Raw genomic sequence first — 26,641 nt, forward strand, 5'->3', positions numbered from 1 at the left:
AGAGATAATCCAGAGTGAGAATCTAACATTCACCGAAATCCACAGAATTGTTATTATAAGGATACAATAACAAGCAAAACAGGCTGGTGAACATTTGTGTATTTGAACTTTTTTTTTATCCCATTAGAAAACATTCTCAATAAATTATCCTTTTTTTTTCTTTTAACTACACTTTTCCCTAGAGACCAACTTTTTTTCTGTGTGGTACAGCATGGAATTACTGCAGATAAATTGAGAGAACTTCATACAATCCCATCACAGAATCTCTCCCTTTCTTGGAATCTTTCTTTTGAGAAAATGCAAAGGCTAAAGTCTGCCTTTTTGCAGTGAGAACAGCAAGAGAATTGAAAGATTAATTTGAGGACACTTTCCTAAAACGAAAACATTCATCTTGTGGGCTCACTCAGAAGTTTGAGGCTTTACTCAGAAAGGGCTACTACCAGTTTTGAGTACTTGAGGACTGGGGCATGCCTGTTAGCCCTGCTTTGCTGAGGGTCGATAAGTGAACCATAAGAGCACAACGACAGCAGAGGACTACTATGCAGTTGCCTACTAGATATCCCCCATGCTCTTCAGCAACTATTAGAATAAGCACATTTGCCCAGGACAATTTACCCTTTTACAATAGCAGATAACTCCAGGTCACTAATCACAGCGTTTATCTCCTGTTCCATATAATTTACATTTTCTCATTCACTCCAGTTTTATCAACAATTTGAATAACTTTAATTCTTTTTTCATGACTGATAAAGGATAATTCGCATTTTTCTTAGAAGATGATACAAAAATAGTTGCTGTCCCTTTAAAATTAGTGGAGCTGACTCATGCAGAAATGCTTGGTGGATCCAAACCCATCTTAGATTACAAGTCAGGAGGATTTAGGCAGCCTTCTCCTACATACTATTGGAAAGTTCAGGCCACAGAATGCTGTGTGGTTTGACAGAACTGATATTCTCTGATCCAAAAAGGTCTGGGAATGGAATGGTATGGATGTGGCAGGTCAGGTGTGGAGTTGTGGTGTGCACATACTTGGACTATAAAGCAGAGCAGGAAAGACATTGCCTTTTATCCCTTCAATAGTTTTCACTTTTACCAATTCCATTGATTTACATACACCAAAATTCACACTAGTCAATTTCAAAAGTGACTTTTCACAGCATCACAACCAAAGTATTGTGAATTTGTAAACTAATCTCTGCTATGCTTCATCCTTAAGGAGAAGTACAATTTATGCTGTGGTTTTCATGTAGGTCTATCTAAGGTCTTTTGATTTAAATCATGCAGTATACTGCGTAAGAGCATATCATATAAGTGTAACCACAACTGTGCTGTATATACCTTAGACATCTGCCTTTTCAAAATGTTTAAGTCATAGCAGATATAAAATTGGAAACTATGGTATCAATTATAGGTTGTATTTCACAGCATATTGACTCAAAGAAAAGTCAATTTCATATGTCTACAAAGGATATACTATTTAGTCCATCAATATAAATTTGCTTTCAGATAGGAAGTACAGTATATTGAATTACTAAGCTAGACTTTAGTGAGAGACAAGTTGATAGGTGAAGAACATCTGATCTAAGGCTACTCTGTGGAATCATTCCCAGGGAGGAGTGGGAGAGAATCTAAATGAAGCTTTTGCAGTTGTATTTCTCTCTTTTACAAAAACCATTTCTCCACAGCTTCTCTGGTAGGAAAATACCTTACCAACTAAAATTTTCAAGAGAAGATGTGAAAATTAAACCCAGCGTGAGTTGTTGATAACAGATACTTTAAGCATTCAGAAAACCTGATACTTATTTGTGAATATAAATGTACATATTTAACAGTAAATGTTCTGTTTGGATAGGCCACTATTAATATTTTTCTCTTTATTAGAAAGAGTTGTAAACTGGCCTATCATCTCATTCACATCTCTTAACAATGTCACTGCCAGACGCTGTGGAGGAAGAGAAGGGGAAGAGATGTATTACTTTTGTTATATGTTGAAGAAACATTCTTAAAGAAGTAGAAAAAAAAGCCCAGGTTTTGGTGTTGGCCAAAACAGAGATTTTGGATCTTAAAGTGATTATTAGAATAGCACTGCAAGGGATTTAATATGTTTTCTCCTAAGGACTCCATGTCAATGGCAGTTTGCTTATATATATAGACTGTGTTGGCTTTTCTAGCTGCTAATACTGCAAACCAGGTTAAGAGCTTGAATATTTTTGCTAAAGCTTTTTCCACCATTGTGCTGATGATGCATAAAATTTCATATTTACAGTGTAGGAATTTTTGATGAGGTTTGGGTTAGGGTAGAATCAAACTCATGAACCTGAGCTCTGCAATGAAACTGGGCTTAATCGCTGAAATAAGACAACATAATTCTGAATATACCTACAGAACAACTCTATTCAGTCAAAAGACATGTGGACTTCTTTTGAGTAGCATTAAAAAGAAGCAGAGCTACCTTTTGAAGTAAAACATATTAAAATAATTACCTTGAGGTGTTGGATTGCTTTTATTTGTGCTTTTATTTTAGGTAGAAGATCTTGAAAAGCAGTTGCACCTAGCTCGTTCTGAGATAGCAGAAGCTCAGACAGAACGGGATCAATACAGCCAAGAATCTGGAAATCTGGATGACCAGCTTCATCAGCTGTTGGTAAGATCAAATGATAACATTGAAAAAATCTTGCTTTTTAAAAGCCTCTCCTTTCTGTTGATGTTCTGGCTTGTACATTGCTTGGTTTATAGGTGTGGTAGCCTCTCTATCACACACAATCAGTCATCACACAATCAGTAAGGTTGGAATGGGCCTCTGGAGATCATCTAGTCCAACCTCCCAAACATTTCCTGGTTGTTGGTTGTAATTAGGTTTGAGACTGAACTTTCATTATAAATTTGAATTAGCTGTGAAGAAGATCTCCCCAAAGCCTTTTCCATCAGAAATATGGAAAAAATGAGAATTAAGATTAATTTTGTCAGAGGCTCAAAATCCTTGAAAGTATACAAATCATATTAAAGACCTCATCTGCCTTCACTTTAACCCCACAGTTCAAATCCCTTTGTTAAGGAATCTTGGTCCTTTTACACATATTTTGTAAGACATATACAAGATTTTCATTAACAGCTTTAAACATTCTTTTGTGATTGATTAAGAATATTCACTAATTGAATATGTAGTGTAGAAATTTTGCCATACACAAATGGTTTCATCACCACTGGCATTATAATCACCCTTATTATTCTCCTTATTTACATAAGATTATACTTTAATGACTGAATTTTGGGAGATTAGTTTGTGTGGTTTCATTAAGTCTGTTTGCTTAATTAGTGTCATGGTGCTTCTGAAAGAGCAGCTGAAATGATTTCATTCAGTATGATATTCTTCTAATGAGAAGTATGTTAAGTAAATCTTTTCCTATAGATTGTACATAGCTGTAGTGAAGACTGGAGTCAGAATAATCATTGTATAATCGAAAGCTAGGAATTCTAATTTTAGGATCTCATTTGTTTCAGTGCCTTCACTTTGTATTTCCATTCTCTGAGCTTTCCATTCTCTAACCATATATGGATAGTCTCAACTTCCAAAATAATAGCAAAAGTTATTTGCAGCAGAAATGTCTATTCACAATTACGTTTGGCCAATTCTTAATTCATATTTTTGTAATTAGTAACTATAAAATGTGGGTGACAGTGTTTTTAGTCTTATTTTCATTTCTAATTATAATTCATAATTTTAATTATGTACTACTGGTACATTATTATTATACATATTAGTACATATACTATTTGAGATAGGAAAGATTTAAGATCTGGAGAACACGTACCAAATTACTGTATGTAATCAAGCAAGGAATGAACAATTCTCATTAGTGGTAAAGGATGGATATTTACTTGAGAAGGCTTCCTTGGTATACTCTGTAATGCTTTATTGTTGTTCATTTAATGTTGATAGAATATAATCTCTTTTTATTTCACTGCTTATATTGATTTTCAGGATAGATATAAATGACATCAAAGACTTCCGTGTGGCAGTGTTATATGCTTCAATATAATTGTAGTAGCAATATCAACTTTGTGGATGATACCAAATTACAGAGTATGGTTGGTATATATGAAAGCAGAGCCACCATTCAGGGGGACCTTGACAGGCTGGAAAAATTGGCTGAAAGGAACCTCATAAAATTCAGCATGGACAAACAAAAAGTTATGCACCTGGAACAGATGACCCCATGCATCAAATACAAGGTGGAGAATGAGTGTCTGATAGTAACTCTCTAGAAAAGGACTTGGAGGTCCTGGCTGATGATAGGTTAAATGTGAAGTAAAAGTTCATCCTTAGGCAAGAAAGAAGGCTTACAGTATCCTGGGCTATGCTAATAGGAGTGTAGCCAGTAGAGTGAAGGAAATGACTTTCACCCTCTGCTCAGCACTTTTTAGGCCAAGTCTAGATTACTATAGCTGATTTGGACCCGCTCATATAGGAAAGAAATCAGTACACTACAGCAAGTTCAGCAGAAGGCTATCAGGATAGTCTGGGCTGGAGCACTTGCCCTTTGAGGAGAACTTGAGAGAAAAGGGCTTGTTCAGCCTGGAGAGGAGAGAGCTTCAAGAGGACACAGCAACTGCCCTCTAGCACGGTGCCATGGCTTAGCTGGTTAAAGCGCCTGTCTAGTAAACAGGAGATCCTGGGTTCGACTCCCAGTGGTGCCTGGGCTGGGGACTGTTTTGACAGAGCACTGGCACAGGTTGCCCAGAGAGGTTGTGGAGTCTCCTTCTTTGGAGACATTCAAAACCTGCCTGGATGCGATCCTGTCTAACCTGCTCTAGGTGACTCTGCTTGAGCAGGGGCGTTGGACTAGATGATCTCCAGAGGTCCCTTCCAACCTCAGACATTCTGTGATTTTGTGTGATTCTATGATGTAAAGCAGATAAAGTTGAAAGGTACTGTTTTGTTTTAAGAAAGCATGTGTAGGAGGTGTCAAACTTGTTCAGTCAATACTCTTGTCTTCTGTTATGTGTAAATCCATGCAGTAATCCCTATTTAGATATGCAGCTGTGTAACTGAACGTTGCTAGTGTTAAGAAGAAAGATGAAAAAAACAAAATATGATTCAAGGAGTGAGATGACTGTAATTTCTCATAGACTGAACTACACAAAAAAGAGATAGAACTAAGTCTAGAAAAAGAGCAGAACAAGAGACTTTGGGATCGGGATAGAGGCAACAGCATCACAATTGACCATCTGAGGAGAGAACTAGACACCAAGAACATGGAATTGCAGCACATGGAAAATACAGTGAAGGCAATGAGGATCGAATGTCAGGAACAAATGGAGTGCCAGGTTTGTGAGCAACTGCAGCATTGTGGTGTTCTGGATACAAAATAATGATGGGGGCTGTAGTTCAGTCAGAGCTGCAACATTATGGGTTGTGATTGGGAGACTTCTGCAGCCAATGTGCCAAAGTTTTCCAACCAAATACATGATTGTAGGACAGGCATAGTTTGCATATTCTGTCTGATAATCTATCCTATCTAGTCTTGATCTGTGTTCACTGATGCTGCAGTAGAAGCATTATTTTTAAATTTTATTTTTGTCAGTGACATAAGATTCATGACAAAATGAATATTCTGTTGATAATGTATTTGCTTTGATTGTAAACTTCCAAAATAACATTTTTTAAAAATCTACAAAAAGCTTGAGGCTGCCAAAAGAAACAAACAAACTGTTCGAGGCAGTATTTTCAGTAGGGAGCACTTCTGTAAGAGTAACGAGTAGATTAAAGGCCTTCATAATTGCTCTACTTTATGAAATGCTTAATGAGAACATAATGATATTTATATCTATAACCCAAATTTTAAGCTGAATGGAATCTTTTGTTAGAAAGAACTACTACCGTCAAAGTAACCTCCTAGACATTGAACCATCGTCCGATCTCTGAAGCTTCTTCAAGACCTCAGCCCCTCAAAAATGAGCTATAATTAAGTAACTCACTGGCAGTTTTGCTAGCTACTTTGAATTATGAGAAAAGATCAAGTCATATTGCTTCTTTTGTCATCTGTCAAATCACTGGCCTTGTGCTACTTTGCATGTACCTTCTACACTTTCCCAAGCCATTATTTTCCACTTCAAATCTTCATACTATGGTGTTCATTCTTTTCTACTGCTTCTAGTCTGTACTGTTAGCAATTCCAGAGTCACAACATTTGTGTCATAATGGTGTCATAAATGTGCATTGTTGCCTCAGTAATAAAATCAGTGATAAATTAACCATGTACACAAAACATTTACAACTTACAGTGCAGTTGAGTTTTAATCTTTAGCCCAACTCCTCAGAATTCTGTACAGTACTGTACAGTACTGCTATTTTGTTCTTTATTTTTGCATCACTCTAACATGTTTCATTTTCTGTAATTCAAAATATATCTATTGCAAGCAGTACTTTATCAGGCAGGGAAAGGGGAAGGAAAAACAGAAGAATCATACAGTCATTGTAGATCTGACTATGCCAACATAGTTTTTCTGTAAGACTGTTAGATGTTTAAGATGAAGTATAGAAAACCAGGAGGGGAGAGGAAATTCTGAAGGTAGAAATAAACATTTTTGTTGGTTGACAGTTTCATTGCTTTTGTTCAGATGGCTGCAATTAAGGAGAAAAATGAAAGCATTGAAAGAGTCTCTTCCCTGACTGCCCAGCTGGAGTCAACCAAAGAGACACTCCGTAAAGTTAAGGAAGATCTTACGGCCAAAGAGATGAATTTGGAGGCTGCCGAGAGAACAGTTTCAAATTTGACAGCCTGCCTGCAGGAGAAAGAGAGAGCCACTGACATTACCAATAAGGAAATCAAGAAGCTACGTTCACAAGTCGGCAGTAGGATGCAGGAGCTTCAGCACCTAAAGAAAGAAGAAGATCGTTTACGCAATGTGCAGTCAGAGTGTGACACACTGAAACTGCAGGTGGTAGAAAAAGAAAGGATTATTGGAATCTTCCAAAAGCAAATTGACAACATGACCCAGATTGTGGGCCAGCACAGTCGCACTGCTGGAGCAATGGAAGTTGAGAAGTCTCAGCTTATAAAAGAAATCAATGACTGGAAACTAGAAGTACAGGAACTTAAGGTCTGTAGATGTTACTGTATTTATGTCACTTTAAGACAGTTCATTTGCTTTTTATGTCCATATATTAACACTGTATAGTTTTCAATCAGGTCAGACAACGCACCTTGAATCCTAACAACATTAGTAGATAGTGGATAGATAAGGATGATACTATCACATGACCATCAGCAATGGAAAAATCTATTTGTACAAAGCAGTTGCCAAAAGGTTTATGAGAGCTGGAATGTAGCATACTGTCCTCAGTGATGCAATGGTCCACATGAGTAACAGGACAAGAAATATAAAGTATTACTAAGAAATAAAATGCACTGAGTATGGAGAATTCCAGTCTGAGGACACTATTTATAACTGGTTATTTCTCAGACAAGAATCACATTATATGGTAGTCTTAAGTCAGCAACTTCAGAAAATTTTTACTTCAGACAGAGAATTTGGTTCTCTTCTGTGAGAGGATAATTGAGTATTAGGAATGAATATAGAGGCAGTGCTGCAAAAGGATGGAAATCATTCTTTATTATACACCTGGCATGATACGCCTGTTCTAAAGCCATCAGTTCAGGTTCTATTACACTCTTTTTGCCTGGATTAACAATATTCAAGTAATTTGTGTCTTTACTATATTACTCTTTCTTCCCTCAAATTGTTCTCTGACAAATGAGATTTAAAGTAATGATGATGTCTGCACAGCTTTGTTGTTAATTTATGTATTTTTACATATTTCACATAATTATTGTGGGTTTCTTTTGTATAAATAGATTGTAAAAGAGGAGAAAGAAGCCAGAATACTTGAAATGGAGGCCAGACTGAGTGAGCTGGAACTGGAAAAGGTTAAACTGGTGAACACATGCACTGAGAGGCTCCATGCAGTGAAAGATATGAAACTGGAAAAAGACCAGCTAATGAACGAACTGAAAGCCAATCGCAGTGAGCTAGCTGGCCTTGCAGGTAAGGAGCCTCAGCTTAGCTCAGCTCAGATAGCTGCTAAATCAGGCTGATGTTAAAAATAGAAGAACAGCTTTCTTACTGAATCCAAATATGGCTGCAAGTACATCAGAAGGTTCCCTGTCAGCATGTGATGGTCAGATTGCTTTGGAGAGCTAAGTCATGGTTTGGGATTCTGGCACAGAATGACAGATACAATCCTTATGGCAATCTCTATCCACCCTGTGCAAAAATAGTAATTGCTTAAATTACTTTCTCTAGAGCCCATACTCTTATAAAGTACCCGCTGGTGACATCTGTTGCTTCACAGTCATGCTCAATACACAGCCACACTTCTAAACTCATCAGTTTTATAAGAATTAAACAGATAATATAATTTTACACAGAAGGTCTTCCTTAGGCTTTATGGTACTAGCCAAGTGAGTGAGGTATGAGAAAGGTTTATCAGAGCACATAACCTTCGCAGCCAAACTGTTGATGCAGTTGCAGTGCAAGAGTCCATAACTATACGAATGATGTGAGAAGAATTGGAGAGATATATAAGAAACATAGCTGAGAAGCAGAGCGGGGGATAGCTGAGTGGGAAATGGGATCAGTTCGGACCTATATCAGGCACATAATGAGGCTGGAGAGAATGATGTGGACAAAATGCTGTCTCTCATCAGTGGCTTTACCCTTCACTATGTGCAATTTGTTATAGTAGGGGGAATCGGAAATGTGGATTTATATCACCTTGTTGAACTATTGCCTTGGGGAGCAATTGAAGAACATACTATTTTTTCTAGTGAAACAGAAGCTTCTGCTGACATGCTGAACTACGCTGAACTACAGCTTCTATATTTGTTAGCAATGGTTATTACTTGCTCTAGGTCTTAGCTATTTGCATATCTAATATTCCCTTAAAGAAGCAGGTAACAAGCTAGCAGTCTTTGTCTACAAGAATGATAACTTTTGTCCACTGTGATTTCTATCTTTACTTACACTCATCAGAGGAATATGAAGATTTGAAGAGGAATTACCGAGATAAAACTGAAGAGATGGAAAATACTGCAAAGAAACTGAAAATGCAGTTGAAATCTGCCAAAGCTGAACTGGATCAGACCAGAGCTGCTCTAAAGACTATGGAAGGGTCTGATGGCCATGGTAATTAAGGAAAGAACTTCCCACCTATTTGTCTTTTAAACAAGAAGATTTTTATAAGTATTGATAAAATTTATAAGTAAAAGTAATCTCAATAGAGGTTAATGATATTCCAGATACTCTGTGAAATAAAATAATAATAATAATTAAAAAAAAGTTGCACATGCAGACATATTCTACCATTTACTACATATTTTAAAACTTGGACTATGTGCTGAATTTTCTCATGAGATCTTTATTTAGACTTCGAGGGAGCACCCTCTTCTTGTCTCGTATGTGGCGTGAGCCTTGTACTACCACCTTCGGCAAAACTTTTGTGGAGCCTAAAAAATGGTTTGCTGATATTTGCTGACAATGGTGTCCTGATTCAGCATATTTGCCTTGGTGTATTGCTGATAACTGACTTCCAGAGTCTTTCTTCAGAGCTCAGAATGCATAGTCAATGTTGCTTACTGAGAATTAACAGTTGGGAACCTTATTCTTTTACAGCTATGAAAGTTGCAATGGGAATGCAGAAGCAAATCACAGCCAAGAGAGGACAGATAGATGCATTACAGAGCAAGATTAAATTCTTGGAAGAGGCAATGACAAATGCAGCTAAGGTCACAAAAGCTCCAAGTAAAAGTATTTAACTATATTTAGAGACATTGCTTTTTGGAGAGACGTAGGGCCAAAAGCATATTTAGCCCAAGGAGTAACAAAGGGAGTATTACTTGGTGTAATGGGCACCTTCCTTTTGCTTCCTGCTAGCATAGATAGTACAAGGAATGTGTCCACAATGTAAATCAGACTCCCACAGACACAGAGCCAGGTTCTCATTAACATTTGTTTTCTCTGAAAGAACAGTACAAGTGTCAATGAGATTCATGCTCTTAACCTCAGACCTTTTAAAATGTTTTAACTAATGCACTCTGTATCCTTCTGAATTTGACCCATAGCGTTTCCCTTTGTTTTCTTTGAGACAAATTTGAGACAGTGAGCTAATTTCTCATCTGATGTAGGCCTATTGAAATCAGTTTGTATCATAAAATCTGATTCTGTTTTGAATCTGTATTTGAAACATTAGGAAATGCTATGTTTTCAGTGTAACTCTCCAGATACCTTTACTGTAGGTTCTGCTCTTAATCCTGGCAAATCTGAAAGTATTTCCCAGACCACAATGTCTCAACACAATCATCTTTATTAAATGTTTTGCAGCTACATAGCCTTACAATATACTGTTTCCTAGCTGGAAGATCCATCCAGAGATGATTAGAGCTTATTGTTCCCAATGGCAATCAGTTGTTCTATTTGGCAAATAATACATTTGATCTATGCGATACAACAACTTGATTTTATGTCTTTGTAAGCTTTGTTGTTTATGTGGGGATACAATCATCTATTTACAAGGGAAGAGTGTTTTGCAAACTTTCCTGCTATAGTTTCTACTTTTGACTTTCACAGCTCTGGTTGTAAGCTCTGTGTGTTGAGGTCTGTCTAGCATATTCTATGACAGAGAATCTTTTTATCTGTTCACTGTAACCTGTACTTCTCTACCATTTCTGGCTTCTGTGACTTGCATGAGTTTGGACTGATATTTGGTGGCCATGAACAGCCTTGAAGCCTTGGTGGCCTTTATGTGTACAATGGACCACTTAATATCTTTACCATAGTACTTAGACTCTGGTGAATTTCTGGAGTCTTAAACTGGAAGACCTCATTAAAGTATAATATAGAACTTTGACCTGGTCATGAACTCCTGAACTTAAAATTACAGCTTGAAAATGGATCTAAAATCTGAGAGATTACTTCATCAGAGCTAGTCCAATTGCGCCATTCTTTGTAAGATCTCATCTTCTTGTTGAAAAAACTTGTCTTTCTGCAAAATAAAATAGCCAAGCTTCTGGAATGGTTCATTCAAAACTTCCAAAAATCAAAGATCACAGGAAAAAAAATATTTATAATATAGGTAGTTATAAATTCTTGTCTCATACTTTGTCCTTCATCTCCTTAAACTCAGGAAAAGCATTATCTCAAAGAAGAAAATAGTAAACTAAGCCAAGAATTGAGTTGTATTACAACAGAAAATACCAAGATGGCTGGGGAGCTGGAGATCCTGAGGTCACAAGACAAACGTCTGAAAGAAAAAATATCTAAGATGGAGACCGCCCTTGATAAGGTAGCTTTCAGTTCATTAAGACAGCTGGGTGCTTTCCCATGGTCTCTTAGGAAGAGAAGATGTCTGATTTCTTGTCCAGTTTGCATTTATTATGTTCTAGTCACATGTTTTGCAAGCTAAATACCTAAAGAGAAAAATGTGATTAAGTCCGTCACCTGAATTTTATGGCAAAATGCTTTTATTTTCATTATGAGAATCCTTGATTTACTCCTTACTAGCTCAGAGAAATAGAAATTTGGGGGAATTGAAAGCAGATCAACCCTCCAGGCAGTAGCACAGGCTCTTGTATGACTCCTTTTCCTGGATGTTGCTGCCAGAAAGGACACTATACAATTATGTCCAGAGCTCTTCTGGAGTTGAGCATGGGCACACACTAACTCAACACACATGTCAGTGCCCAGCCCTTTCTGGGGACTGAATCAGTTGGTTGTGGGTCCCCCAGGGCCCAGGAATTTTTTAAGTAGCTCATGTTTTTGCATTTGCCTTTTCTAATTGAACTTTCTGTTGCTGACATACCTACCTCTTAAACTGAGGCCTTAGGACTAGGTCTAACGAGCACATAAATTACAAGTGACCTGTTGGACTCTTCCCACTGCAAGAGTCCTTTTCAGATGCTTAGAATTTTTAGTTTTTCAGGATATAAACTTCCATGGATGGTGTCTGCCATGAACAGGAAAGACAGTTTTGAGGCAAAACAGTTCCACTCTTTCTGAAAATAATAATAAAGAAAAATAAATTGCTTCATTCCTGAAAAAATAGCTCTGGTATCGCCCAGGCATGGCATTTCCTACTCTAAATGCTTGACATTGGAAACTTAACTAACTTTTAATGTAAGTTGTTGTGAACAGTACTAGCCAACCGACAGAGATCCTGAGATGCAATGGAGGCCAGTGTTAACTGAAAACTAGCGCACATGATACACTGAATACCAATTCACAGAAGTTACTAAAGATTTCACTGTGACTTCTGACAGGATGTTAGTACCTACCATTGCAGATTATCCACTGTATAAACATCATAAAGCATAATTGGTCATCTTGCTCATGAACAGTGATCTATAGTTAAACGTTCAAAAAGCTGCTACTTGTAACCATAAATGCACAGTGCCTCAGTAGGTGCTTCCATCAGTGGTAGTCACAAAGAAGCACAAAAAGAAAGTCTTGTTTTATTCTGATACTGAAGAATTAATTCTTTTAGACTGATAAAAGCAGTTTGACCCCTAAAAATCTCTCTCTCTCTCTCTCTCTCTCTCTCAAAATCTCTCTTTCTCACCCCCCCTTCCCCCCCCCTCCTTTTTTTTAATGTGCTTCACTGCTTTGGCTTTGAGCTTTCTTCTACTCTTCTTGATAATTTTCCAGATGAGCATTCAATGAAAAACACTTACATTATTAGAAGTTGCCATGTCTTGTCAGAGTATACCATTTTAAAGAAGAAATACTATTTAATAATGAAGTAGAGATACAGACACATCAACAAAAGTTGTCAAATATCTACTTTAAAACCTTGAGTAGGGTTTTGCTTTATTAAAACACTTGAATTGTCTAATCCCCAAAGTGTTCAGTAGGTCTAGGACTGTCCCCAACAGGATTAATGCCCTTCTGTGATGTTGTAGTGTGCATATTACTGCTCCTAGGATCATATAACAAGTCTATTACCCATGTAACCCTATCAAGGAAGGCATCTGGTCATCCTACACTTCTATAAAGCACTTTCCATACTGCTGGCAATAGATAAAATATCTGCATACGTGCATTCTTTTTCCTGTATCAAAAGGAAAACATGAGAAAATATAACTCACAGAAAACTGGTAAAATTAATTTAGGCCTGTTGTGTCCTCTTTTACAGGCATCCATGCAGTTTTCAGAATGTCAGTGCATAATCCAGTGCCAGGAACAAGAAGCTATGCGCTTCAGACTGCAGCATGCTTTGGATGTAAAAGTACGTACTTTATTGATAAGTGCAGACGTAAAGCAGGTGCATGTACCTTGCATCCTAATTTCAGTACTAACCCCATTTATTGCAACATGCTCTCAAAAGTTTGTATTCTGAAACCTTTACTTACGTGGAATAACTCCTTACTGCACAAGTAATGTCCATAATTTCAATTACTCTGAAGTGCTATATACTGGAAGGACATAAAAAATTAAACAGTTGTAAGAATATTTGATCATATGCTCCAGCTACTACACTCTTGGTTTCAATGACACTTCAGCATTTTCTTGCAGTTTCAGACAAATTAAAACTAGAAACATAACATTATTATGAAAAAATGAATTAGAGTGGCAAAGCCTACAGGGATGGATGATGTCTTTTATTAGACCAACTATAAGTATTAGAAAGTGCTAACAAGTTTTTGGACATGCATACCCTGCTCCAGGTCTGAAACAGAAGCAGCAAACTTCAAGCTGTATGCAGGCTGGGAACAGTGGCTTTTGGTCTTGCTTTTTTATGTGAATTAGCTAGGAAACATGAAAAAAAATCATAAACTTTTAAGACACAAAGATGTTAGCAAGGGAAAAGCAAATACAGTCAGTAAGTGCCTGTGAGAGAAACAGAAGGACATGTAATTAGTATCTGTGGAGCTGTACAGCATTAATGAGAGAGGTTGTATCTCTGTGAGTCCAGAATTCCTACTGCTTGGTAGAATTGGTCTAATCTCTTATCTTTACTATTCAGTTTAATACAGGATATTTATTTCTCTTTGCTTTGTTGATGACCACAGATGATTAAGTTACGGTAGAACTAGTACTACAAACTAATGATACACTGAAAACAGTAATCTTGTTCATTAATTTTAATGTTCAATAATTCTTTTAAGCCATTATATTTACTGTGACCTCGATTTTTAGTTTTGAGTGGGAAATAAAATGTTATATTCAAACAAACTTACATAAATAATGCAAAAGAGAGTTCATATGAACCATGCAAAGGTGGAGAGTCTCATGCTAATGAGAGAAATTCTCACCTCAGTGGGAAAAGAACACACAAGAAACATGTGACAGTTTAATTTTGTAATGACTCTGAGACTTCCTCTACTTGAATGGTTCCAGAACATATGATGAATACCTGAAAACAAATGAAACAACCATTGTTGCATCCAATTCTGTCCCTAAAGGACTTGAAAGGGTTATGTCTGAGGATATGTAATAAATATTAGAGTGTATTTTGAAAACTGAGTGCTATAAAAAGATGTAAGCAAAAAAGAGGCCCTACTCCAGAGGCCTTGCTGTCCATATCCCCCTTTTCTGCAGAAGAACATTAGGTGACTAATGTTCTTCCACAGGAGCTGCAGGGCCCAGGCTACTCATCAGCTTCTACTTCAGGCAAGCAGCGGCAGGTACTGCCCCCTCCCAGCCAGCACTCCGCTAGTGTGCCACCTTCCCTGAACGTGACCAGCTGTGTTCCTCATGTGAGTACTTGCCTTGAGCTGGGAAACTGCAATGAAACAGGGATGTTCCAAAGAGTAAAAATACCTGGAATTTATAAATGGGACAGTAGGTGGTAGGAGGAATCCAAAAGAGTATTCCTAGCAATAAAAATTAAATCCTTTCCTGTATTTCTCTTACATTATGGACTCAGCAATTTTTCCTTTTTTTCCTTTGTGAAATGTATCTAAAAAACAACTAAGCAATAAAAAGTTACGTAGATCAGCAATTTTTCTTACTTTCATATTTTATTCTCTGTCACCAATGACATTATGAGTTCTCAAAACTGAAGGAATTGCTTTTTTAAACATTTTGTTTCTCTTTTCTTTTTTTGCTGACAGTTTGCTTGTAAATCATGTATCTTTGGCAGTGAAAATAGACATGTACATAGTATCTGATCAATTTCATCATATTCATACAGGTGGTTCGCCAGTGATAGCTCTAAATATTTGAATTCTTCTCCAAATTCACTTTCACGGATTAAGACCAATTTTGTCCTAATATTAGACATACCACTTTCCTTCCTTCCTTCCTTCCTTCCTTCTTTCCTTCCTTTTGTTTTTGAGTCTTTACATTTAGATTTAAATTAGATGCTTGTGCTGTTCTGATTTTTCATCATTGAAAGCATCATCTTAAATCTTTCTTGCAAAAAAACCTTTTTTTTCTGTATAGTTTTGTATAGCTCTCCAAACTTGACCTGATGTAGCTCACATAGAAGTTAGATCAGTCTCCATGTACAATAACAGGGAAAGCATGTCTAGACTGAGAGGCAGGTGCACTCTAGGGAACATCTCACATTCTTGCTCTCCTAAGCTTCTTTCACATTGTCCTTTCCTCCTGCACATACAGCTCTTCTTTCCATAGAAGCCAGGCCAGAAGCCATGGTGTGGAGGGGAGGGTGATGAGTACCCGGAGCTTGCACTAGGGTGGAATTACGATGTGAACAGGACAGGTGTCCATCTAGAAAATCTTCCCAAGTTCCACAGTATTGACAATATAAGCAATGTTATGTACATAATTAATTCGTAGGTATAAAGATGCCATAGGATCCTCAGAGAACTCCAGCACCAGCTGTTCCCTAAAGAGATCCTCCATTTCCCCTTAACTTACATATGTGGTCCAGTCCTATTGCTGCTGCCTTCACAGAATCCAAGTACAGTTAATGACCCTGGGGAGCCAGCAGATTTTATCCCCAAATCTGTGCAATACTGCAATTTAGTGCAGATAGTATTTAGAAATTTTTTATATTTTACCCTTTCTGATGCAGTGACAAACATTTACATGAAGGAACAAAGGATAGTTAATTCTGTAAAATCCCTACAGCATCAAGTACTCCCAGTATTTTTTCTTTGAGTTATACAATTTATACTTCTGGGGATAGAGAAGAAAAAAAGCTCTGTATTTTGTTTGTTTGTTTGTTTTTTTACGTGGTAACACAGTTAAGAAAACAGGATTTAGAAGCTCTTGATTCAAGGTCTTCTTGAATCAGCTTGGTTCCAGGTTCCACTGCACACTTCCACTAGTTATTTGTACAACATGAAGCAGCCCCAACTCTTGAGACAAATCCTGTCTTAGCCAATAGCCCGGATCCTCACCAGGGATGTAGGATAGAAGAACTGCATCAATCTATTCTGAAGCTGAGGATCTGTTCTTGGTTTAAGTTCTGCTGAAACTAGTATATGAACATTGGAAATTCCCATTTTGATGAACTGACCTTTTTTTCCCCATGCAAACATGTTAGCAAATGGTTTCTAGCCAGTTCTGTCCCCAGATGAGACTTAAGTCAATGGGAGCAGTACTTTGAACACATAAAGTGCTGTGTACTCTGAAAAATCCAGTTCTTGCCTCCTGAAATTTTTTTCAGAAAGAATTGATTCTTTTGAACTAGGCCTTTGCTTCAAGTCCTGATCAGTAAAATGAGAGTAATATTGTCCTTCATCTCAGTGTAGGACTGTGACAATGTGGTGGTTAGTATTTGCAGATAACTCAGACGTTACAGTAATGAATGCCCTGAGAAATTAGTATTTCTGTCTTCAAAGCTGTGTTTGCATAGTGTTCAGTCAGTATTACCTGCAATAACACGTTATAAAGAAGGAGAAAACAAAGCTGTCATTTAAGTGAAGTTTATCCATTTCTGGTACTGAAAAAGGTAATAGAGAAAAGAGTGTATCATCTCATACTTAAAGACTTATTGTAATGTTTTTCACCTTGCCACTAGAGTATTACACTGTTTGTAATATTTATTTAAGATATAGATTTTACCAGTGTTCTCACTTAATAGTAATAAGTTTCTTTACAAAATTCTGTCAGATAACAGATAAAGGATCTGATTATGTTCAGGGAGTATTTTGACAGTTTTCAAGTTACCATGATCTCACTTCCACCAATTTACAACTAAAATTACCAGAAAATTACCACTTCGCAAATTTTAAGTCAAGGAAAGAGGGAAAAAATACATGTGTAACTTTGGATGAATATATATAGGAATTAAAAAATGGAACTTTATAACAGAATGATTTTATTTCAGATACCACCCAAACCAGGCATTTTGAAGGAGGAACCACTGCGAGATTTAAAGAGGATTCTTCAAGAACTAAGCTCAGACAGTGAGATCCCTTCTGCAGTTCTTCACAAGAATGACAGTGATGGTGGGAGAACATCACCTTTAGCAACCATAAGGAACACAGTGTAAGAGTGTTTCTGTTGTGTGCTGTGTACTTGCATTGCCTCCTGAAACTAAGGTCTGGCTATTCATGCACTTCAGGAGTGGTATGGGGTGGGTTTTTGTGGGAAAATTGGGTTTAGGAATAAACTTGAGCTACCTAAGGGCTTTGTCAGCTCCTATGTCAGGCTGCTTGCCTGGTTCATCAGACGCTTTAGGTGTCAGGGAAATAGAAGGTGACTACACCATTTGTCTTTATTCTTTTGCTTTTAGACATTTGTGCTTTTATTTTAATTTTCAACTCCTTTCTTGCTTTTCTGTGTTATGTTAATATCTCTTCTCTTGAAAGCAGGCAGGTTTCTTAACATACAAATGATAATGATAATGGTATATTATGTTGAAAAATCAATACAACACAAATTCTGATGTTTCCAATCCTAGACATAAAGACACTTTGTAACAGAAAATGTAATTCAAGGGCTTTCAGTAGGATCTTTTTATTTCAAACATGACTTTTCTCTTTAATGTATCAGATAGGTGTCAGGTTGCTCATATATATGTATGTGTGTGTATATACATATATATATATATATATATATATTTCCCCTTTTCACCAGCTATTCATAGTAAACCAAAGATCTGGATGTTATCGACATGCAAATTTTTGAGAGCTTAAGTAGAGAAGCTATAGAAGCTTCTATTTTAGGCCTGAAAAAGGACTTATGCTCAAAAGCTTTTCTGTCTTTTCAAGTAATAACTGTACTACCTTTTCCTACAAACTTGGCTTTGTCTATCATTCATAGGGTCCTTTGGGGGTGTGAAGAGTCAAAAGTGCTGATTTACCAGCATCTGCTGTATGATTATTGCCTATGTTCTGTGTTTATAGTGGCAGTGGGAGAAAGTGTTGCTTCCTGCATATGGTTGCAAGCTTGTGTAATTCAACGTATGGTTCAGATTAGAAAAGAAGTGGGTTTTAGGAGAATTTTTCCAGTGTTTTCCCTGTCCTACAACAGTACTCTCTTTCAGAGCTGAAGCGAGGATGGGAGAATCCTATACCTAAACATCCCTCAAAATATAAAATTATCTGTCAAAGTACAGGGCTTTCTAAGTCCCTTTGGTTTTACTAATTCTGCTAATGTCTTTAATGTTTTGTTTTGTTTTTTACACAGAGGCGGTGCAAGTAGAGAATGTGCTGCTACTGTCAGTCTACGTTCAGATCCTTGCAAAAGGTGAGAAATCACTTTTCTGAAGAGATCCCAGATGATACAGTTATTGATACAGCAAAATGACAGATGGCATTTTGAGAAACAAAAGCAAACAGAGCTATTTGGCAAAAAGGATTAAAAATTATAAAGAAAATACTATTGATGTTCCTAAAGATTAGAAATTCCTTGCAGATCAAAATTCTGAGATAGATTAGTCAAGTAGTGATGTATAAGGTTCATTGACTAGGCTTGTGTTCCTTAATCTCCAAAGTTTCTGTTTCCGTATGCCATTGACTCAGTGTTAAATGGGTGAGAAGGATAATTAAAAGGCATTCTATACCTTAGCATTTTCTGTAAAGCAAAATATGACAATGACATCCAGAAGATGCTATTAAAATCCCTAGAAATGAATACATTTCCTTTTAAATATAATTTTTAATAATTGAATAGAGCTCTTCTGTCAAAAGAAACACACAATATATGGAAAAGTTTTGTCAAAAGAAACACAAGATATATGGAAAGCTAGAACAAAATGCTTCTAGCTAGCTAAAGCAGAGCTGAGGTTTTGTTGATTGTCTCCTATGAAAACTGAGATTAAGATCGTTTTTTTGGGGGGGTGTTGTTTTTGGTTTTGGTTTTTTTTCCTGTTTCCAGTGCCTTGGTTAAGAATTGTGGTGTATCTAAAGTTACAAGTAAAATAGTAGAGCTTCTGGTGGGAATGGAGAATTTCTACAAAAACTCAACATTAAATTCAACAGGATTTTGCTTCTCTGGAACATTTCCATGTGATAAAATGAGTCTGATTTGGTTTTGAAAATTAATCAAGTTTAATGATCCATTTCCATTATCTCATCAAGTATCACTGTACTCTAAGAATTCACAGTGCCTGAGAATACATATGGGACCAAACATGAAAAAAGCAACAATTCATGTCACGGCAGGTAATGCCATCATCTGATGGCATTAGGTCAAATATGGGCTAAAAAGCACATTCCAAATAATTAGGCACCATTTTGTAAAAGCTAAATAGGAACACTGTTGCGTGAGTAAGCAGAAAGGGGATTGTTATGGCATTGGTCATGCAAACAGACTTTTTTTTTTTTTTTTTTTTAATCTTTATGACTATACAGTATTGATACTGAGTATTGTCTTGTATATCCCAAAGATACCCATTGCTTCAGTGGTCTAAATTCCCTCCAGCTCCAATACATCCATAGATAATAATTCTACCATGCTTTGTATTCAGTATTAGGATATGAACAACATCAGCAGATGCATACCATTGCATTCTGCTTAAAAAACAAGCTAATTGTCTAAAAATGTAAAATGCAGCAATCTTACTGGCAAGGCTTTTGTTGTGATTTTGACAGCAATATGTCTTTCCATGCAGGGAAACACCAGTTAGAGATTCCACTACTGAAAGCAGCATGGAACGGGATACTTTCAGCTGGTGAGAAATTATTTCGCTTAGCTGAATTACCTGCTTTTCAAAGTACTGATTTGAGATTCAGTTTCTATGGCATCTTTAAATTTCATCAGTCCTGAGCTTATTTGTATTAGTTTATTCATTATGCTAAAAGCTTCCTGGGAATTATAAAACTAAGCTGTAAGCTCCTTTAATCCCTCTAATCAAGAACTCTGGAATTTATTTGCATTGTTTAACTTCAATACACATGTATGAGATCTGTGGTTGCATATTAAAATTTCACACTCACTGTGGTGGCTAGCTAGCATTAGCAAAACCTAGCATGGTACTTCAAAATTTGAGTTTTGCCATCATTTTGCTTACAGGGATCCTTTACCTTTACATACTGCAGATCTTCAGTCCCCGGATGTTACCCTGCCTTTCACATCCACTGGTAAGTTTTCACTGGCTTTTGGGGATGAATGCCCCATATAGATGTGTAACTGGAACATTACAGAGTAGTAGAAAAACAAATGCAGTCCAAATACAGTGTATTTTCTTAATTCATTCATTGAAATACCTCTTAGCAGGAACTATTTACAAAGTCTCTATTGCACTTGGTGCACAATCTATATTTTGTTGCAAATCAGCTCCATGGAGACTGATACCAGCATACCTAAAATGATTATCTTCTGTGACAGTTATTCATGAATAGTGACAGTCTGGTGTAATTAGTGTGGATAATATTTTCAAATTTGGTTCTTGACATTATGACTCCTAAATTCTGTATTCAGGTATCTAAATGTTGATGTACTTTTGAGAGGAGTCAGGTAGTTGCAGACTGATTTTATTCAAAAAATTGGGTAGTCAGTACCTTTTAAAATGTCATTTACTATCCTAAATGGGAATTTAAGGATATAGCTTTGAGCATGGAAGTCTGAAGATACTGGTCTTAGCAGCCATCTCCTTTGCTGCCCATAGATTCTCCATTCTGTAAATTTCCCTTGCAGATGCTGATATATTTAAGTGTTGTCTGTTAGTATTTATGCCTCTGCACTTCAGAGATCTGCTAGATCACCACTGCTTATACTGAAGAGTAACTATTTTGGGTCCTCTTTTTAAACTTTTGAACAATAGATAAAATATCCTGAGTAGGTATTTTTAGCTTTCTAGCAAACCTACTACAACATATAGGGATTCTCCTAGATTCCAAAATAGCTGCAAGCCTTAGTTTTTATGTCAGAAGACTCAAGAAGTAGTTGGACAAGGGGAGTTTGTTGGAAAAAAAAAACCCTCAGAATTCTTCTCAAGATGTCCCAAAATTGGTGTTAGGAGTAAAGAAAAGAGAAGATTCTGCAGTAAGGCGTGCTATCATTAGCTGCATGCAACCTTTTCTTTACATGTATTTATGTAAACTCTGCACATGAAAATACACTGCATGTTCTATTGATCACATGTCTTTGTGCATGTCTTGCCTCTTTTCCTTATGACCCTCTCTCTGCCAGAAATTCAAAGTGTATCAATCTGTTATGTCAAAGGAGGGAAATGGCTGACCTGCAGCACACAATGTTGTCTTCTCTGTTTCTTACACCTAAATAATGGGCTCCAAGTGAGCAACAACTTACAGGGAGAATTGGGTGGTTAACAGCTATGATATTCCCATCTGGCTTGGTGGAAATAAACATGAAGTGAATTGCCAGCAGAAAAAAACGGCACTGCTTTCTCCTAGGCAGGTTTAAAAGCCATTCTTCACATGACAGTTTAGCAGAGGCAAGCATGTTTTGCAAAAAGGCTATAGTAGCCTGCTCCCTTGGCTACTAATAAGGAACAGAAGAGATCAACCTGTGCAGTGAAGGGAAACCAACATTGTAGACGTTGCATAGGTAACACCGATGCTGGTAACAGGGTGTGTGTTCAGGTGTGCACTCACTGGGCTTCGCTCGGTGCTCTCCTAGGTGGTGCGTCCATCTTGTTAGCAGCTCCTCGTTACACATCCTCCCCCAAGAAGGTTTCTCGGGAAGAGAAGTGCAAAGAAAGGTCTCCTGTGCACTCGCTGTTAACTGCTCCAGCCAATGACCTTACCGCTGGCCCTAGCGCTTCACCAGAGCACAGACCATCCACTCAGAAGGGTGGCTCTCCAGAGGGTGCAGCCACAGGCATCCGGATAAGTAAGTCTGGTCCCATTTCCAGCCCAAGAGCTCGGCTGGGTCTCTCCTCAGCCGGTACAGTAGTGACTTACAAACAGGTGTTTGCTTACCTCAAGACTGCCTTCATTACAAGGCAAAAGGCTTTTACCTTTTGAAAGCTTAGCATTGTCACAGTTCTGTTTAAAAGAGATATGTTTTTTTTCCTGTGGTGAATGAAATGTGACTAAAATATAGCATCTAATTAACATTTTATACAAAGAGAATAGAAGATAAATGCAATACACCACTAAATTTAGGAACTGGTAAATTGCTTTATTTGGTTAAATGCTATGTGCTGTTGCTTAACATCAGTGATTGTAATAACAGGCAATATAGTTGCCTAATATCAATATTTTTAGTAGTTGTAGTTCCTGTAATATGCTTAGAAAAGTTCTGGGGTTTACAGAAAATATTGATGTAAGGCACACTCTCTGTAGAACTTGAGATAAAAATAGGCTTTCCTGTACCTTTTCTGCACCTTCATTCTCACAGTTATGAAAATGATGAGTATTTTCATGATAGCTTTTATTTGCCAATGAGTCAGGCTGTCAGGAATGCTTTATTACATTAAGTTGCAAAAAGCCCTCAAAATTATTAAGTACAATAGGGAAAATAGGTGAGAGACTAACTTTTCAAGCAATACTTACTTACCAGATAGCATTTAAAAAAATTTTTTTTCTGTCTTTCTATCTTTCTAAAAGCCTGAAAATTCCATTTCTTTCAGAGGGTGCATAAGCACTGCAGGTAGCAGTGTAATCAAGATGAACCCCACTTAATACAAGCAGCAATCTAACCATGGCTCCAAAAAGCTCAAAAAAATATTTCTTGCTGCTCAGGTGGGATTTTTTGGTAGTTTCAACCTAAATTCATCATGCATGTATTGTGCTGTTATCACAATATCCTAGCTCTCTTCAATCACTTCATATTTTTGCATTTTAGAAACATCAGGTTCTTCTCTTTATGCTTCATGCAGAGCAATACCTAGGCCGAGCTGAGCAGCCATCCTGACCAGAACATTAACAATATCACTGACTAACCTTTGTTTCTGTGGGCTGCCTGGCTGTACAAAGATGAAGCGTGCATTTTTTTAGCTAATTTACATTTCTGATGGATGTTTAACAGCTAAGAAATGCCTGCTCATAAAAAGCATTCAAATGTCTGTGGCATTTCCCCATCAACGTGCTGGTTCCCCATCAAAGAGGGTTCATGCAAATGCAAATTTCTGTACCTAGAGAGCAACACCACCTTCCCCTGCAGTGGGCCTCAGTTCTGGGTGGTATCTGTTTTAGGCAAGGGATCAGTGGCAAACATAACGCCAGGTTTTGTAGCGTGGATATCTCTGCAACTGTAATTGGTGTTTAAGCCCGAATTGTTTCTATACAGACCACTGGAGATCTAGTGATCCCAACCATGACTTTCAGTCATTGCCAACATTGCTCTGTTCAAAGGGAAAGATGATGAGTTGTAGCACTTTTGCTTTTTTTCTTTTTTCCCCCCTCTGGCTCCCATTTCTTGTTCTTTGCTTTATTTGAAGATCAATGACTGTAGCAGAAATTAAACAGTGCATGTTCTGGTCAGAAGAGACTCAAGGCTGGAGCCAGCCACACATTGAAACAGACTGTAATTCTTCATAATGCACTTCGTAAAGGTCCCTGCACTCCTCCTCGCCGGAGAAGACTATCAGTACTAACATCAGCACAGCACCTTCTGATTAAGCTGAATCCCAAGCAGAGCAACTACTGCTGCAGCCTTATGTTTCAGGTCCATTTGTGGATGCCAGAAAGGCAGTGTGCCTGTTGAATTCTGCACTGGTTTGAGTTGCAGGACGTGGAATTTCTGGTTTTATTCCTGACTTTACTTAGTTACATCTTTCTGTCCTCTAGTTTTCATATTTGTAAAATGCAAATTATAGTACTGCTTTCTGTTGTACAACCCCTTCAGATCTACTGGCAAAGAGCAGCTTATAAATTGTGGGCATAAATGTTATTTTATTAGTATAAAACACTGTTTATCCATTCCCCCAAAACACATTTACAGGCAATCTAGAAATTTGGTTCCATTCTCATTTAAAAAGGAATACTATTAAGTATAAAATAATGTTAATAACTTTGACATTTTCTTTCTTATTTTAAGTTCTATCCATTGAAATGCTATTTTCTAGGAGCTTTATTTTAGATGTAATCGTTAAATAATTCAGTAATATATTTTAGTTTTTTTATTTTTATCTCTGTGATAATATTTGACTAATAATTTTCTCAGTAGCTTCTCAGACCATGGAGACTAGTGAGAGTACGTCTAGGAAGCTACAGAACAAGATGGAAAGCCTGCAAAACCTGGTGGAAACATTGCAGATGAAAAACCAAGGTACTACAATTTACCAAATATATTCCTGTTTTATTTAAAATACCGGCATTTGCCATAAACTATTTGTGGTACCTATAGCATAGCTATAGCATTAGCTATGTTTTTGAATTCTATCAGTTTAGATGTGACTGACTTACTAGTACCCACTTGTACTTTATCCTGCTCCTAGGAGAATAATTAGATTAACTGCACAATGTACTGTTGCTCAGCCCCTTAACTCTAATACGCTTCAAGATCCTTTACATTTTAAACATGGCATCTGGTCAGGGGTGCCCTCATGTGCTGTCATGTCCAATTAAATGAAAATTTTAAAGAGCTGATGACACTTTCAGGGAAACTGAAAGATATTCTGACAGCAGTAGAGTTCAAAACACACACAGTTTCCCAGCAGTGGCCATCAAGTGTATCCCTTCTTCCTCAACATTTTTTAAATTTGAGATGACCACACAGTAACCATGAAGGTCTTTTCAAGTTCTGTTCTTACTTCTTTTGAAATCACTGGTAAAACCCTCACGAATTTCTGTGACGGCAGGATGCCAGGTGAGAAGGAATTTTTTTTTTCTGTGCTTATTGCATATTCTAATTGCTGCCCGTTTAGGCTGCCTCCATGAATTTGGAAAATTATTATATCCTCACAACATATAATTCATATAGGGATGTATAAATAATCTGATCTAGATAAAACTAATCATATTATTTTACATAAAGGATAAAGTAACTGTTCTCACTCTTTCACCATCTGTTAACATGTTTAGGTAGCTTGTTTTCTCTATCATACCTTCAAAATATATATTGAAATATGTAATGTATCAACAGCTAACCATATGAAAGGGATGAAATCAAAAAGCCATTTATATGCATGCTAAGTAAACCCTATTCCATGAACATTGGACCAAAGGTATTAATTTCAAGCCATCACCTAAGAGAGTCTGAAATCAGTAGTATTTTGCCTCTTACTCCAGCTTTGGATGTGGCCCTTTAGTCCCAAAAGCAGATTAGGTGGTTTCCATTTGTAATTAGGTTTATCTTTTCTATTAAAAGCCTGCATTTAAAGAAATGCAAACTGAAGTTGCACTTGTAAGGGCTTGATAAGTGCAGAGTATGACACGTGGGAGGATCTTACACAGCTTGAAACAGCTGCACTTCAATCATTTTAACATTAGGTGATGTTCAGATAATCCCTTCTCACTGCTATTTTCAGCAATGTCATCAATGATCAGAACTCAGGAGAAGAAGATAGAGAAAGTGAAAGAAAAGGAGAAAAAACTAGCAAAATGAAGACCTATACATTAGTGATTGCTTTCACGTATGTACATTGTGTTTAAAATATCTTAAAACTTTTAAAGATTAATAATAAAAGTTCTCGTAGTTTTGTAATGTGTGCCTTGAACTAGAACACTCTTTACAGTCCTTATTTTCAAATGAGTGGGAAGTACAGAGGAGTAAACATGTATCTAAATACAGACTCTTTCACTGGCACACATTTGGAATAGCTATGTGCTGTAAGGGACACTGGCCACAGGGAATTGCTGACCGCTCCAGCTTCCACTGAAGCACAATACACCCCATATGTTCTGGATCTTGCACGCAATTTCAGGTACTCTTTTTTAGAAAGTTTTGAAATGTCTTGTAGTGTTTTTCTTGCTCTTCTGAAAAAAAAATCCTCTCCCCCTCCATACTTCATGTTATTAGTTTAATAAATTATGATTCATCTGAATGCCCCAGAATAACCAAATATTTCCAATACAAGCAGGAAATCTCACCTCGGCATTCATTAACACTGAGATCGATAAAGTGTTGAACCACATGCCTACAGCTGCCAGACTGCACAGATTTCATCCTAGACCATGATTCCTTCAAGCAGAAGGGGCTCAGCAAATGGTATTTTTTTTGGTTATTTTCTCTGCTTGTTGTAATGTATGGTTTTATTCACAGTACAAGTGGAGTCCACAGTCTGCCCTGGGATCAGCTTTGTAAGCACAGCACTCATATTTTGACTTAAAGTCAAAACTCTGAGGGCGTGTAGGTTCCTGGTTTGTTTGGGACTCTC

The 26,641-nt window shown here is 37.1% G+C and overlaps 1 protein-coding gene and 1 non-coding gene across 2 annotated transcripts in view; both read left to right on the plus strand.

Moving 5' to 3' along the window:
• CCDC158 (coiled-coil domain containing 158) overlaps window positions 1-25,869 on the plus strand; it is a 38,460-nt gene extending 12,591 nt beyond the window's left edge. Inside the window, exons 8-23 of the mRNA XM_062574970.1 lie at window positions 2,525-2,644; window positions 5,131-5,328; window positions 6,622-7,104; window positions 7,860-8,049; window positions 9,037-9,189; window positions 9,676-9,788; window positions 11,186-11,344; window positions 13,190-13,282; window positions 14,628-14,753; window positions 17,297-17,457; window positions 18,601-18,660; window positions 20,027-20,086; window positions 20,428-20,495; window positions 21,997-22,209; window positions 24,487-24,591; window positions 25,793-25,869. Of these exons, the coding sequence (XP_062430954.1) occupies window positions 2,525-2,644; window positions 5,131-5,328; window positions 6,622-7,104; window positions 7,860-8,049; window positions 9,037-9,189; window positions 9,676-9,788; window positions 11,186-11,344; window positions 13,190-13,282; window positions 14,628-14,753; window positions 17,297-17,457; window positions 18,601-18,660; window positions 20,027-20,086; window positions 20,428-20,495; window positions 21,997-22,209; window positions 24,487-24,591; window positions 25,793-25,869 (2,379 nt within the window). The remainder of the gene's footprint in view (window positions 1-2,524; window positions 2,645-5,130; window positions 5,329-6,621; window positions 7,105-7,859; window positions 8,050-9,036; window positions 9,190-9,675; window positions 9,789-11,185; window positions 11,345-13,189; window positions 13,283-14,627; window positions 14,754-17,296; window positions 17,458-18,600; window positions 18,661-20,026; window positions 20,087-20,427; window positions 20,496-21,996; window positions 22,210-24,486; window positions 24,592-25,792) is intronic.
• TRNAT-AGU (transfer RNA threonine (anticodon AGU)) lies at window positions 4,625-4,698 on the plus strand. The gene has a single exon. It is a non-coding gene; the product is annotated as a tRNA-Thr (tRNA).
• Window positions 25,870-26,641: the final 772 nt, after the last annotated feature.

The sequence above is a fragment of the Rhea pennata genome, chromosome 4 (assembly GCF_028389875.1).
Source record: "Rhea pennata isolate bPtePen1 chromosome 4, bPtePen1.pri, whole genome shotgun sequence".
Taxonomy (NCBI): domain Eukaryota; kingdom Metazoa; phylum Chordata; class Aves; order Rheiformes; family Rheidae; genus Rhea; species Rhea pennata.